The sequence below is a fragment of the Ixodes scapularis genome, unplaced genomic scaffold (assembly GCF_016920785.2).
Source record: "Ixodes scapularis isolate PalLabHiFi unplaced genomic scaffold, ASM1692078v2 PGA_scaffold7__128_contigs__length_106722199, whole genome shotgun sequence".
Lineage (NCBI taxonomy): Eukaryota > Metazoa > Arthropoda > Arachnida > Ixodida > Ixodidae > Ixodes > Ixodes scapularis.
Genome location: NW_024609882.1, coordinates 57,163,972 through 57,179,846, shown reverse-complemented (window position 1 = coordinate 57,179,846; position 15,875 = coordinate 57,163,972). Strand labels below are relative to the sequence as shown.

Here is a 15,875-nt window from a genome sequence, read left to right as displayed (position 1 = left end):
GGAAAAAATGAGTGTTTAAAACTGTTGTTATAGAAGGAATACTCAACGAGTGTGTTGCTATGTTTATGTCTAGTGGCTCTTGCTTCTGATCGCTTAACATACTTGTTTTTATCTATTTTAAATGCATTGTTTAAAAGGAGATCATAAGATTTTATTCCTGCATGCTCAAAAGTAACTTTGGAAAGTGATATTGAGGTGCTCAAAAGGGCTCCAAATTTCATGTTTATGTGCCCCAAATTGCTCCAAAAGCCATTTTTGGGTGCTCCAAAGTTCTGCAAAATTCATATGTAGGTCAGACACGTCATCACATACCGGGCTACTTTACCTGGGCCAATAGAAAAATGCAACTTCATTCTTAGGATTAGCACACTGCTAGCTTGTTTTATCAAAGATATCATGCAATCAATGCACAGTTTTATTAAAAAATTGCCTAGATTTAATGTGGAAAAAGTCCCGGTTAACCCAACTCACTTTTTCTGCTTTTTATTGGTTTATTAAGGTTTTTAATTGCAATTTAACACTGCATATTCGATGTGATTTAATTCTCTCTTTTGTTAATGCTGATATGGAAAAAAGACAAAAATGCAGTCTAAACAAAAATGATATATGCCAATCTTTAGTTGTAGAGATTGGAAGAAAATGACCTCGGATACTTGAAGCGAAGCAATTTGTAAACATTTCTGTGGTCACGCGATGTTTAGTCGAAAAGAAAAAAAATTTTGGGAACCAGTTGGTGACTGAGCGGAGTGGCATTGTTTCGGTTTCGATTGAACAGCCGTTGTCTCCGCTCGCGCAACGAAGTATGTGCCTCTGCAAGCCTGCCGAAGTTGCCCTCACGTGCATGTGAACATTGCTGCACAACAGAGGCACCAGCCAAGACGTTTGCAATTCATTGTATGTTTGGTTACTTTTGACAAAAATCTGGCACGTCGGGAACCAGTAAAACGTAAGCAAGCATTCTTTTCATAATTGCTCGGCAGTGCCTACAACACTGCACTTGTGGGATGTCTCAGCAGTAGAAACACAAACAGTGAGTTCCGTCACAACGCAGCACAAAGTGCCCTTCGTTTGTCCAGCACTTAAAGCAAATATTTTTTTTATTTTTGTCAGAATATCTGCTCCAAAGGCCACTTTTGCTGCTCCAGAACACTGTTTTTGCTGCTCCAAAAGGTTCTCCCAAATGGCTTAGGCCAACCACATCACTGCTACTGTCAAGGGTGTGGTTGCCAGCGATGTAAATGCCTCGGGCAGTGCCATGTTCCTCGGCGCTGAGAGGAGCAGGATAGACTTGGCTTGAAACAGCGTTTCAGCTGAGACTTCCCGCTCAGCAGAAGCTGAGCGGGACTCAAGCCGTGTCTCAAGACGCTCGCGCGCCCCCGCCTTTGCACTGCTTTTTTTCACTGAGTCTCAGCTGAGACGCTGTTCTAGTAAGCTGGCCCAGAAGCAGCCGAAAGAACCCCCCCTCCCCTCCCCTGGCGGCAACGCCTGACACGAGAGCGGCGGCCGAGCGCGCACTCTCGTGAAGCGACAGCCAATGGCTACCTCCTAGGAGCCGTTTTGCTCAGCCAATGAGAGAATGGGTGTTTCTTTTGCGTCTTTTTTTTTTTGTGGTTACAGACGACACTGGCTCTGTTTCATGAGATAGTTAATGCTTTTGCATTAAAAAGCTAATTATTTAAAAGAAAATCAATATGAAATTTGAATGTACACTAATCATTGTCTTGAGAGAGAAAAGTTATGAAGTCCTGTAATAAATGCTTCAAAATATATGTAAGCTTTGCTAAGCCTCCTAGAAACTAATTACATTTATGGAATCAGAACATACACTTGCATGATAAACGGTGTTGAGACTACCATAATTTTCCGAGAGGCTTTTGGCAAGATTTGCTATTTTTTCAGAAATACCGAAGGATAACTCGCTTTTAGTAATTGCTGGGCTCTGGCCAATGGTGAGCTCGGAAAAAACGGTGTTACTTAACCATGGCGGGAGACAAGCAAACATTGATTAACGGGGAGGGGGGACAGTCGTCTTTGGTTCATTGCCCCTTTCTGCGATCGCAAGTTTATGGCTTATTGAAAGTTAGCTTACCCCTTATTTTCTCTGGATTTGCTTTTTATTTGAACTGGGCTATCTCTTGGGGTATTAGGGTAGACAAGAAAAATGGTTTCCTGCCACGTGTGATTATCTCTTCGGGATGACACTGGGCCGCCCACTTGACACAGCTGGATTCCAAACGGCTGTGAGCCACCGTTAAGAGTACCGCACCTTGCTGTTCAACCTCTGGCGAGATCGAACGAGCAGACTTCCCGTTACCAAGACTTCTTTCGTTTCATTAACCCTTTGAGTGCCAGGTGTTTTTTTTCTCTCATGCTGAAAGCAAATTTTGGCGTCAATAACATCGTTGCATGCTCTGTGAAGAATATTTATTTATAAAACACGCGGTATTTTTGGGGCAAAAGGTTAACTCTGCTTGTCTCCAACCCGTGGTATGTTTCTCGTATTCTTTTTTAAGCGAGGCACCGTGAAGTGACGCCTATACCTCACACCCCGAGGTCAATCTTACGAGTGGTCTACTCAGCCTTTGCTTATTTGGAACTGTAACTTCCTTGTTTTCAGAGCTGTTGAATACCAAGTTCACTCATACTTTCTAGATTTCGGTGTTTGCCACAAAGTTCAGCGGGTTTGAACGACGTAGGTTCGCCATTCTGTAACAACGAAAGAGGATACCAAAACAGAAATCGCCTAAAAAAATATCACGAGCCATCAAAAAGGGACATCACGAGATAAAACATGGTTTTTATTGCTTGGTCAGACGTGCTGCTACGATTCATAGTATACTATTGAAAAACTATCGATAGTCGACTATCGGCAGTTGCCTATCGGTAGTTGACTATCAATACTTTTTCGACACTATCGATGGTATAGATTGTCACTTTATCGATAGTTTCGCATCACTAAGCTTAAACCACCACCCACTTCACCGGATTAAACGGGAACAGCCCGAACAAGGGCTGCATCCCCACGCCCCGCATTTTGTCTTTTTTAACAGTTGACGAATTTAGTCGATATGTTCGGGGAAAACCCTCAAAATTCGGGGAATCCGAGGGCAGCAAATCGGTGGACACCCCGAAATTGTCTTGTAGTCCCTTCAACCCCGTTTGCACCTTTCCGTTTCAGGACACCTCGCGGCACCTGGTGTCATACGGTGATTCCGAGAGCAGCGATGGAGACGACGATCTGTCCGGAGGTCGGGACTCCATCGCAGCGCCGGCCGCAGCCCCGAAGAACGAGTCCTGCGACGAAGTCGCGCGACCAAGAAAAGGTCTCGAGCCCGCAACGAGACGGAGGCGAGGGACAAAAAGGGCCACCTTCACGAAGATCGCCTTTGTCCGGTCCGATGAGGTGCTCGTGCTGAGTGAGTGCGGGAAATCCGCAAGCGCCGGCACCTCCGAAGACGGCCGGCGGACCGAGAGTTCGGCCGAGAGCGAGGAAGTGGATGACTTCGACGACGTCGAGCGGGCGCTCGACAGAGCCCTGATGGAATCGGTGAGTGCCGGGGTCATCGTTGGGCTTTGAAATAAATGCGTAGCACCTATGGGGCCAGCGTCGGGAATTTCGTCCTTGTGGCACATAGCCTCGACGATGTCACGTGACATTGTGATCTCGCGCGATACTACGAAGTCGCGCGGAACTGGGACGTTGTGTGAACTCGCGACATTGTGTGACCTTATGTTGTTCAGTGTGCTCTTGGTGCCCGCAAACGGATTGGCGATCGAATGAAGAGGCAGCCAATTTTCTCTTTGCTTTTTCCTTCATAGAGGAAGAAAGAAGCGGCCAAGACAGAGGGGAAGGGGGAAGTTGTGTCCAGGAATGCCGACGAGCGAGACGACGCAGACGTAAGCACCACCAGACCCCAACCACCCGACGGCAAGGGCCTGGTTGAAGAGGTCGACGACTTACCAACGAGCTCGGACACGTCTCGCCGTGAGTTGCGAGTTTGGTTTTTTAATTGCGAGGCGCTCGCGCAAGACCGTGGTGCGATGCTGCTTCCAGCTCATAATCGCCACTGGACTCCGTGTTGGAGACATTCGTCTGCTTTTGCCCCGTGTCCGCTGTGCCCTTCTGTGAGTACAGGCAGTGTTTTCTGGATTGCTCGAGTTGTTTCGGGTCGTGACAGACTAAACCAACCAAAGTGGTCGGGACGCCGACGAAGAATCGCTTACGGGCGTGCGGATAGGGAAAATAGCAAAAGGTGTCGCCATCAGGGCCGCCGCCGACTTATTGGCGCTAGATTTCGTCGCTTTCGAACGCATCGTTTGGTGTCGCCTCTCGAGACGTCGGGTGCAAGGAGTCTACCTCGAACCTGCTGGGCTCGAGGTAAAATCCCTATAGCTAGGGATTTTACGAGACTCACATATTCGACATGGTCGTGACGAAACCAAGTTTAGCATTTTTGTAGAGAGCGCCACCCTGGTATTCCTTGTAACCTAAACTTCTGGCATCGGCATTCATTCAAGATGAGTGGTCAATCTTGTTGGATGTCTGGGTCATCGGAGAAGCAAATCGAGGTATATGCGATAGTGCTAGTCACTGATCCGGTGCCAACTTTAGACTACGCCATTTGCACCTCTAACTGCGGGCATATGAGGCCGTGTTTTTATAATGGTGGTAGCCGTGTTCCGCAGATTTCTTGTTGATATTTCCCGCATACTATTCTTTTTTTTTTTTTTTGTCCTTTGGTTTGTTTGTGCTTGGATATTAGTACTGTTCATTCGCGGTTTAGGGGAATCAATAATTACCAGCCTTATGAGACTGGGCGATTCAATAGAAATAAACTCTGACAAGCACCAAATTTACGGTGAAAAATAAACTCCGAGATCACAGAGCCCTGCCTGTAGAATCGTTTTTAACCCGAAAGTTGCCGAGGTTTCCACCCAAGTTACCGGCACTAGATGAAGTCTGTTTGCATCATAGCTTTGCAGATGCGACAGGAGGCGTTTTGTGGACGACCAGCCGACAAAGCCTTCGACTGGGTGAAACCTGAATTCCTTGCTACTGGAAAAAGTTTGTGCGTTCAATGATAGGCTAGCACTCTTCAATGACAAGCTAGTAGTTGCGAGTTTGAAGTTTTATTTGAATAGTTTAAATGTGATACGTCTTCGAGCATGAAATTGATGTTTCCTAGTGTTGGCCTAAAAGTCCAGTACTGCACATTACTAGGAACGAAAGAAGTAAACTTGAAGCCGCAGTCAATGCCTGGGGGCCGAAAGTTAAGCAGCTGAGAGGGACGTCACCTCTGCTGCGAAGTGCAAAGCAACACGCTTGCCACTGCTTACGTCCACTGCACGGCAATGCAGCCAATCAGAGGCAGTCATATGAGTATTAAAAACCAGTTGTGGTGCAGTCGATCATACAATATTGTGACAAAAAGCTGCAGGAGTTGGTTTCAAAGTTTGGGTAGGAAACATGACTGGCAGGAGAGTAATTTTTCTCTCATTATTGCGCAACGGGTTTTTGAAAGCACTACTAGTCTCAAAAATGATTATTTTTTGGGGTTTTTCTTTGTTGCAAAAAACTCTTCACCGCCAGCTTTTTTTTTTTTCTTCATAAATTTTTAGGGGGCTCTTTCAACAAACTACAATCAACTGCAGATGTTTATTGGTGTCCTTCCGTTGGAACCAAATGTTTAGTAGTTGCGTCTTGAGATTGTACATACTTACAATACAATACAAGAAGCTTTATTTTTCCAGAAGTACTAGAGGTGTCCACAGACAAAAACCAGACCCAGTCAGGCTGCTAAAAGCAGCCTGGCTGGGTCTGGATTCCCCTTATACATGGCAGCAGCTTGGTCAACAAACATATAAAACACTTTATCAGGAAGATAAGAAAAATAAAACAGTCACATACACTGAAGTAGCAGAAAACCAAGGTTAGTTATCGATAGTTAAAACAGTAGGTACGGTACATAGGTCTTTTTTGCCATTTGGATAGATGTTTATGTTGCTCGGGAAACATTTATTTAACACGTACGGTACTTTGTAACTGTAGGTTGTAATTTGTGCGGCACCGAGGAAGGAGTCAAGTGTCGGACTGGTCTGAGCCGTGCCTTCCGATTTTGTTGTGTGTGCAGCCGTAGCAACCACAAAGATTGCAGAGGAGATCAGCAAGGAGGAAAAGAAGTCAGTCGAGCCCAGTGTCACTGTTGGACCATCCGGTGCACCGGGTGCTCCTAGTGTTGCCCAAGCGGTAAGGACCCCAGAGAATCGGAAAAATTGCCACAACATAACCAGACTCGTATCAAATAGCACCTTTTTCACGGCTCGCTCTCGAGATTGCTACACTCCCATCACGCTATTTTATCCTAGGACTGTTCCCCGAAGTACTCTCATTGGTTCTCCGAGACCCCAGATTTTTTCGATCATCACTCATCGAGCGTTTTTCCACTTTAAGCACCATTTCAGCAATGCTGAGCCACCCGTTAGCGCGGGACCATAAGCCAAAAGCTCCTTAGTACGCACATAACTTTTTTAGAGGTCCGTAGGCCTCTGCAGCGCTTTATTAGATTGACGCTGATATGGGAAGTGTTCCTCGATTGTCGTTCGATGCAGATGGGGGTTCTTTCAGATTCAAAAGTTTGATTGATACGTTCTCGGTTAATACGTTTTCCCAGCCGTAACTTTCACGAATGTCATGCCCCCCGACACCTCCGAGAATGTGTGTGTTAGTTTCCCGTTTGTTGCATTTGCCTTCCCGGCTGTTATTCCAGAAACCGCCTTTCCTCACGACCGGTGCGACATGCCGAACCACCCCTAAGGAACAAGCCGACAACTCGCTTGGGGAGAGCACTCCACTCAATCATAGCTCAGAAAAAAAAAGAGTATTTAAGGACGTGATTACTGTTCTCGAACGGAGAAATCGCTTTGCCGTACAAAGAAGTGATGTGCAGCGTGCGCAAGCTGTCTCACGCTTCCTCTCTACCTGGCCCCAACTGTGTACACGCGTGGTCTGGCAGGTGGACATAGAGCGTGCCCACGGCCTGCTGATGGACCAGCTGGGCCTGCTGCACGAGGGCCCGGACCAGCGCAGCTCCCTCATGGACCTGCTCGTGCAGACACGGGTGAGCTAGCCAAAGAATGGCTCGGGCAGCTCCCTCCTCCCAGTTTCAAAAGGGACGCAGTTGAACCTCAGCGTAATGAAGTTGCACCTTGAGCCGGAGAATATGTTTCCTTACCCCCAACATTACCTGTCGCGTTCGACAGACCCGCATGGAGGACTGGCGGGCGGGCGCCCTGGACCCCGACTACCTGCTGCTGAAGCTGCACGAGACGCGCCTGGCCGTCGCGCGGCTCCAGAAGGCAGCCGTCTCGGAGCCCCCTCTCCCCAGGGGCTGGCAGAGGCACTGGGACAGGTACGGCAACCCCCGGCAATGGTTCTCGACGCACCCCGTCTTTCCCCCCTTTCACTTCGTCCCGACGTCGAAGGCCCGGTGCAAGCCGGGATTCTTTGTGTTTGGTTTTGTGCGGTGTCAAACGGCACCTCTCTTTCGGAGGACTGGTGTAAGCTAAGGTTATGCCGTGGAGGAAAGGTCGGGTTTATCCCGCAATTTCGTTTGTTTATACCTTCTTTTTTTTTTTTTTTTGGTGGGCAGGGTGGGTGGGTCATAGCTGTCGCGTTGCTTCCCTGGGGATCTCCCTCTCCCTCCTTTTTCTTGCCCTCCTCCACATCTCGCTGCTCTCTCGACGAAAAGGGAGCACCGGCGAGGAGAGAGCCGTGGCTTCGTCGTCGCGGTCGTCTTCGCTTCGTGGGGTTTGCACCGCCGTCCAAGCGGAACGGCGAGCCACAAGGTGAGTGTGCCTCTTTGCTTTCCCCCGCGGTTCCCGTATCTAGGGGGCTGTGCGAGGGACCTACGTTGCTGGTTCTCCTTAGCTGTTTTTATATCTAATGGCAAATTCCATTTTTGGATCGCACGTCCGCTTGTGGGCATTTCGGATCGACCGCGACATATTCCAGTCGTCCTTTTCGAGCGGTGGATCTCGCCCTTGCCGATTTCGGGACGGGAACCCGCTTTTTGGGGGCACGCGACTTCCCTCTAAACGCGACGGGAAGGGCAGGCTGCCGATGGGACTCTGTCACGTAACGGACTGCTCTCGAAGCGTCAGCCGCCACTTTGCTTCTCTGGCTTGACGAGGACGGCCCGTCGTCCAGCGGCTTGTCCAGCCGCGACTCAAGCCGGTGCAACGACGGCAAGCCAACCGGTGAGTGGTGCCCACTTACCGGTTGTTTGTCGTTTTCTACGGCGAGTCGGAGACGCAGTGACTTCGTGCGGATTGCATGCTTCGTCACGGAGGATTCAGGCTTGTGATCCAGAACGACCGGTGGAATTTGCCATAAAGAGTTAGGGAGAAAATTTGTTTCTTGCTTCCTACCAGTTTTGGTATCTAGGGAGTTGGGGAGGACGACACTATGATTGATTTCCCTGGCTCTTTCCGTATTTTGTTTCACTGCAACTTTAATTATAGAGAGATGACTCGCACGTGTTTGAATCATTGGATCAGTTAGACTTGGGCATAGTCGGTTAGCTGTGGACGGCATACGTCTGTAGCTGAACGGCCGGGCACACTCCAAACAGGCGAATGGCTGGCACGCTGAAGTTGCTGACTGGCAGTGTGATGCTGTCCGCTGATCTGGAAATCGGTGAGTGTCTTACCAGGTTTCAGTTCTTCCTTGGCTTTTTTTTTTATCCTTTTTGCATAATTGTGGAGCGGGCTGGAATTTATGCTCGCATTCCACGGGTTACTTTTTTTGCATTATTTTACAACTCTTCGCAAGAGTCAGCCTTCAGGATGACTCGTCAACATTTGGAAGTTTATTATTTCTGGAGTTTGAGAAAAGGAAATTTTCCCATTTGTTTGGTAGATCACTTTTCTTTTTATGCCACTTCTAAATGTTGTTTCATATCTTAGCGTATTGCGTCGTAAGTGTTTTTTGTGCGCTATTATCATTTTCTGTTGTGTTGGCTGCTGCTATGGCCACTATGGTTCCTCATTTTAATTAGCGAGGTTAAAACATGGATTATAGCGTTCCACTTTATGCGCTAGCAAGGCCGAAGCTACAAGCACAAGAATTTTACCCCAAAAGGATGCTTGCACCGCATGAGCATGCGTACCAGGATGTTAAAAGTCTGGAGCTCATTCTGTAGCTTCTGCTACGTTTGCACTTAAGTGAAATGGAGTATAGTTGAAATTTGCTTCACGGTAACTGAGTGTCACGTCAGCTAGCCCAAGTTCAAACTTTGCTTTCTTTTGACAGTGCTTTGTACATATTTTCTTATTGTGTTTGCATTTCCAGGGCTATGTTTTATGTATTGACTATTTATGCTAAGTTCCATTTTGTTAGTAGGGCCAGGCAAACTCGGGTCCACGGAACATTTGAAAGCGGGGCCATCTGGTACCGATTCATTATAAAACACAGTGCACGAAAAACGTTGAAAAAGATGTGCAACACATGAATGCCTCGTTTGACAACAAATCTGCGGGCACACATTCCCAGCTTGGTTGTTTTAATTAGAGGTTCTTTGCAAACATATATGGTATTTTGCCGCAGCTATTACACAGTCAGTCTTGCACCGGCATGTTTCTATTAGTAAGTATCACTTATCTGAGGTTGTTCCCAATGGGCACCACACTAGCCTGACACTGTCAGCTGTGTGAGCATTCGTTAATTGTCGAACTTGGCAGTCAGCATATGGAACCATGGCTGGCTCTTCTGTCTTTTCTCACTCTGGCCGTCTCACTTCATCACTAGTCATCACCTAGGCAGCTCCGCATTCTCTTAATTTTTCCCCAAAGCAAGCTTTGTGCAGGTTCGTTGTCGTCATGCGGTGACTTTAGCCGGCAGGTAAACCAGGTGAGGCGAAAATGCTAAAGACGGCATCTTAAGCGGCAATAGTAATCTTCACTTTGTGCCCTAAAATTATTGTTGCATTAGGATGGCTAGTGGCCATTTCGCGAGCAATCCCACTGTGTGTTAAAACATCTCGACGAAGCTTTGGTACGTGGTGTTGCAACGTGAAAATTGTCGCGAATTGTTATACCTAAACGAAGAATCGGGCCTCCCACTGGAGCTTCGTCGAGAGACGGGAGTAGCAGACGACGCGTCCGCCCCTGTGTAATTTGTTGCCGTGGAAACTGAGCCAGCCTAGGTTGTTGTCCTGGCAATGCGTGCTGCAATCCTTTCTGACCCATTGTGGTGGGAGGCAGCATGGGGAAAGAGGGGTGCTGATTTGGTGGCCAATATGCTGACTCTAGCCATTGCCAGTTTCGGTGTCCTGGCAGCTGTGGCAGACGCGAAGATCGGTGACGACAGCTAAAGCTTGGAGTACGCCGAAAATGTCCATAACTCTTCTGTCCGAGCTTTTGTCCAGCCTCGTATTGTTTTGCAAGATACGTATTGTGCATTTTCCATCGAGTGAAACGAAAAACATGGTCAGGCGGTCCTCTGTGTATCTAAGTTTGCCTGACTCTGCTTTATGAAGCTGCTTGTTTAGACTGAGGCAGATGGCTTCGCTTGGTGCCCCACTGTTTGCAAAGTGTTAAAGGTTTACAGAACAACACTGTGTTATCAATTCTGCTGATAACGAAGGCAACTGAACCGGAAAAGTTGATTGTGGAATTAACCTTCAGTAAAGTGGCTTCGAGCTGTTTTCTGGCAATATTTTTCCGCTGTGGTACGGCGTGGCCAGTGTCGATGTGAAGCTACAGCCGACCTGCTCTGCTCTATGTGCATGCACAAGAGAAACTTAGAAAAGCTAAAGGAACATTAAACTCCCAAGAACATGTTCTCTTTTTACATTTCTTTTTTTTAGCTTAAAAAAAGATGTTTGAGTTACGATTGTTTCATTATTATATACAAACAATCCTCTCCCCCATGGTTCTAAACCACTCCTAACTCAAAGTAAGTCTTAGAAACTATTCATCGTGTAAAAAATCGAGCGACTATCACACGGCGTGATGCATTTAGGCAGCAATAGCTATGCTGCTCATTCGACGCTATGACGATGACGATTGATTGGCATTGCAGCAATTGTGCGTCATACATAAGGTTCCGTGTTTTGAGATCAATACGAAAAACTTGGAAAAACACCCGCCGGTAAAATCTTGGTTTTATCCAATAAACTCCAAATTTTGATGTACGCCCCCTCATTCCCTGCAATAAACTAAAAGGACGGTAGTTTACAATTAAGTTTGATCAGCACACGGGGTCAATGATCCGAGGAAAGTACACACAGTTATCTTTCAAATCTCGGATCATTGGCAAGAGGGGTCTTGTTCAGGACATGTCATTCTACTTTCGGGTCACAACAAAAGCCTCTGTATTGGTTTCTAGTTTGAACCATACTATTTGTGTTTTAAGAAAAAGGAGAGGTTATGTTTTTAGATCAGTTAAAGCTATGGACCATAGAGATTGCACAAAATTGGAAGACGCAGTTGAAACTTCCCGATTACATCCTTTAAAACACCACCTTGCGCGGCCGCGAGGTAGCATGGAATAGGATGGGAGGAATATGTGCTTCCCAGCAACTACCTCCAAGAGTTTATTTTTAAGGTATTGACGTTTAACGAAGCCACAAATGTGTGCAACTTTGCCGTGGGACAAATTGGTATCACCAATGGCAATGGCACCAACACCAAATCCATATGAGAAAAAATTAATTGATACAAGTGCATTTTATTTTTCTTTATGTAGCATACGTTTACACCGGGATATTATTTATTTATTTTTCGTGGGAAACGCTGCGAAATTAAGCTTTGAATTCAGAGACTTTGGAATCGAACAGAAATAAACTTTTTAAACTCAGAATTTGTGGAAATAAATGAACTCCAATAAACACCCTCCGAATTTGACTAAAAATAAACTCCGAAAACACGGAATCCTAGTCATACGGTGATCTGGTTTGGAAGTGACGTGCTGATTTAGCGCCGACACGTTGTTGACAAACAAATGATTTTGAGGGAGGTCGTTATGCGTTTTCTTGCCAAATTTAGCGGAGAAACTGAGTTGGTGCATGGGTCACGTGACATCAAATTTTCCGCTAGATTTAGCGGGGAGCCTGAATTCGTTAGTCAGTCCCGTGACATCAAGTCACGTGACATCAATTTTCCTGCCAAATTTAGGGTGCGTAGGTCATGTGGCGTCAATTTTAACGAGAGAGCATTGAAGAGCTCGTCTCGGTGAAAAGGGAGCTTCGGCGGGACGAGAAATTCCTGATTGCTCGAAAGGGTCATGACTTCACTGCCACATGAGCTCGCGCGCGAATTTCACACAACCCTCAACGCTGACGTGAAACGTCATGTCACGCCTGGAATGAAAGTGATTAAAGCATGACATGTAAAGCAAATTAAAGGTCGCTACATGTCTCAAATGATTTTACTTTAAAAGGAATTCATTTGCCTTAAAGAAAACATTTCAAGAATTTTAGCCAGGGGTGGGATTCAAACCCACGACCCTTCGGTTGCAAGCTAGACACTCTACCGACTAGGCCACGCAGACACGCTTGCGCGGCAGTGAACAAGCGGGGGTTTATATAAAATAGTTTGTTGTTGGGCGAGTTGCTGAACGTTTGGATACATGGTTTTGCGTAAAAAGGACGGACACAAGAGAGAGAAACAAACACGAGCGTTAGAGAGAAACAAACACGAGCGTTCGTGTTTGTTTCTCTCTCTTGTGTCCGTCTTTTTTGCGAAAAACCATGTATCCAAGGGGGTTTATATGTTTAGCTACCGTGTTGCACTCTTAAAGGGATACTACTACAACAAAATTCCGGTGCTTATTTTTTTGTCTATACGTGTTCCAAGGTGCAGTATTGCATTGGACACACCAATATCTTGTTATGAAAGACTCAAAAGGGATTTTCAAACCGAATTAAGCGATTAGCAAAAAGCACCTGGTGGATGTCGCTAAAGCTTCGTTTGTAATGGCCGTCTAGGAACCTTGACAGGTAGGGACAGTAACTGTCTCGCCTACCTGACTACATCCCAACAGTTCTAGGGTCAGCACAAGAGGAGAGGAAAGGGAGGAACTCCCCATTCAACGGGACTCTCTTTTGTGTGTCCCAGACGTGGCTAGTCTCCCTCTACAAGAATATAGAAGATTAATGCATCACTCAAAATTTACACAAAAGCAGCTTTGCGGTTAGTCGCGGTGGCCCAATCGTTGGCGTGCTTCGACCGCTTCGGTGGCTGGAACGGCTAGGGCGTCCTGACGACGTCAGCCTTGATAACAGATTTGTTCATCCCGAGACAGACTATATCATGATTGCGACAGATGTGACATGCTCTCCCCTGGCTGCTCTCTGAGCACTTGCCTGAATGGCCGTCTGATCAGTTTCAAAATAGAAATGTGCAATTTTCATTTATGGATAATGTGCATCATATTCAACCTATTCTTGAAGATGACGGGTATATTTCAAATTTCGTTCAAGTATCCCTTTAAAGGTGGGGCTTGAACGACCTCCTGTAACTTTTTTTCGGTAAATTGAGCGGGGAAACTGAATTTGTCTGTTGGTCACGTGACGTCAATTTTCCGCTAAATCTTGGGGGGGAACTGACTATGTTTACGCTCACGCAGTCGCGAAACCGGGGGGCAAGCCCGTAACAGCTATCGCTCTAAAAGGTTTTTTTTTTTTTCAGGGAAAGTTTGTTTATTAACATATGTGTCCCATTGAGACACAAAAAAAAAAGGAATGTTTTGGGAGTCTAGTGTTTTATTAGCTGATGGGGTGGTTTTGTGTTTGTGTGCATTTTTAATCAGTTGTCTTCAGTCCCCTTTCCAACAGGCCAGAAAAAGAGTCCCGCAGGGCACCACCCTCGAAGACTGCTTGTCGCTTCGCTCATTTGACGGTTCTGCATTGCCACGCTTTTTCTAGGTCGCCAAGGAAGATAACATCTGGCTGTGGTCATCTCGCTGCCCACGGGGGGCAGTGCTTGTGTTGTGGTTTTTGGTGCGTGTCACTGATGCGGCAACCCACTCGAAATGCGTTGATGTGCTCTGTGCATTCGGGTGATACGACAGTGATAATGCGGCCACCTCTCAGCGGCCACGTTTGCGGGGAACGCCGTCTGTCGTTAGGGCGTCGGACTGTTCTTCCCACGAATTCGATAGTTCTGCATTTTGCGGGGGGGGGGACGAGACCCTAGGGCCCTGCATTACGCTACGCAATACAAGGCGTCGTTTCCGTCGTTGCCCACGGTACACTGCAATGCACTTGCGCAGGAAATCTCGAGCAGGGGAGGGATCTGCACGTCTGATATTCAGGTCAAGAAATGCAGACCCCCCTCTGAATCCACTAGTGCGTGCGGATATATTTGTAACAACAGACGAGGAGTTGAGAAGTACAAAGAATCTTAAGCCCCACTAGTACACTAAATTTTTGAAAGAAGACCGGCATGCATCAACAAAACCCATTTTCTGTTGCATGCTTTATGAATGTGAAGTGTTTACACTGAACAGTCGTAACCGAAGTGAGCAAAAAAAATTTTGTGGTCTCTTTAACATTGCTCATAAATGTTCAAGTCCCGCTAGATTGTACTCCGGTCGGCAGAATGGGTAACAGTTCCACGCAATAACGGTCCAATCGGGTTTGGTGGCGAACCGCGTTTGTGCACTGGAATTATGCTAAGGAAAGAAGCATGCTTTAGCTTGCCTAAGATGCTGTAGCGGCGAGGATCGTTGGCGATCGTAGCCGGGTTTATTGCGTGCGAAATGGCTTTTGATGGGTTTGTTCATGTTCTTGGAAACCTCAGACTTTCAGTCAAGAGCTGCCTCATTTGGGAGGAAGTTGACGCACGAGGAATGAAACATTGACGCTCATTTGTAGCAGTTGGCGTCTTGACTATTTTTGCAGATATGCACATTGTGACACTGTTGGCACGAACAAAAGATCGGCAGTTTTACGTTTTTCTCATAGAATTGAAAGGCTGTCATCGAGTCTAGTGTGGTGGGAAGTTGACATTTCGGACATTAACTTCGGTGGTAAAATGTTGCGTCTGCCATTACCTTTCCATTTCGAGCCACCGACTTGAACCAATTTCAGAACTAGGGCCGGTCAAAGCTCCTAGATTCTTGGTAAAGTATGGGCGCTTGCTCGGCGATATATCGACGCCTTTCGAATCCAAACGCTGCCAAAAAGAAACTGGTTTGAAATTGCACTTTTGGCGACGCACATTTTAAGGATGTGCGTGCTCTCATTGTGGCTCGTGTCCCCTCTTGTTCTGACTGTTTCTAGCGGCCACGGGAGATACTTCTACACACAGTTGCGGACCGGGCGATCCCAGTGGGAGTTCCCAACAGTCGCCGCTGCCGCCGCCACCGCCGCTACCGCCACCGCTCCGACGGTTGAAAACGGCAGCAACGGCGTTGAGGCAACGGATGTCGATCCAGCGTCCTCGGCGGAGCGGATCGTGTTATCCGTGGAGCCCGGTAAGTGTCGCCGTCGTTTGTGCCTTTCCCAATCGTCGCTCCAAAGGCCCGCGGAATGCTCCTGCGATTCGATCCTGCGCTGCGTGACCTCGCCGTCGCGCGATTGCGTGAAGGAACTTGTTTTTGACGCTGTCTGAGAACGGTGCATGCTTCTATAGCTGGAGACAGGCTAAGAACCCATGGGATGCTCCACCTCCAGCAGACGCTCGTTGCCTTCCGTAACAGTGGTGTAGTTGGGGAGCCCTCCCCCCAAAATCCAGCTGACCCTTAATATACATATGCATTTTGACCCCTCCTCCTCCCAAAAAAAAAAATTTCTGACTTCGTTCGTCACTGGTTTGTACGGCTTTGGCTATGCATGCGACTAAGTGTTGTTAATGGGAAAAAGTTTGCACGT

General features: G+C 47.1%; 1 protein-coding gene across 1 annotated transcript in view; it reads left to right on the top strand.

Moving 5' to 3' along the window:
- LOC115319493 overlaps positions 1–15,875 on the top strand; it is a 44,109-nt gene that overhangs the window by 20,908 nt on the left and 7,326 nt on the right. The window contains exons 8-13 of the mRNA XM_040212477.3: positions 3,179–3,547; positions 3,820–3,985; positions 6,132–6,247; positions 7,014–7,118; positions 7,261–7,409; positions 15,285–15,478. Of these exons, the coding sequence (XP_040068411.1) occupies positions 3,179–3,547; positions 3,820–3,985; positions 6,132–6,247; positions 7,014–7,118; positions 7,261–7,409; positions 15,285–15,478 (1,099 nt within the window). The remainder of the gene's footprint in view (positions 1–3,178; positions 3,548–3,819; positions 3,986–6,131; positions 6,248–7,013; positions 7,119–7,260; positions 7,410–15,284; positions 15,479–15,875) is intronic.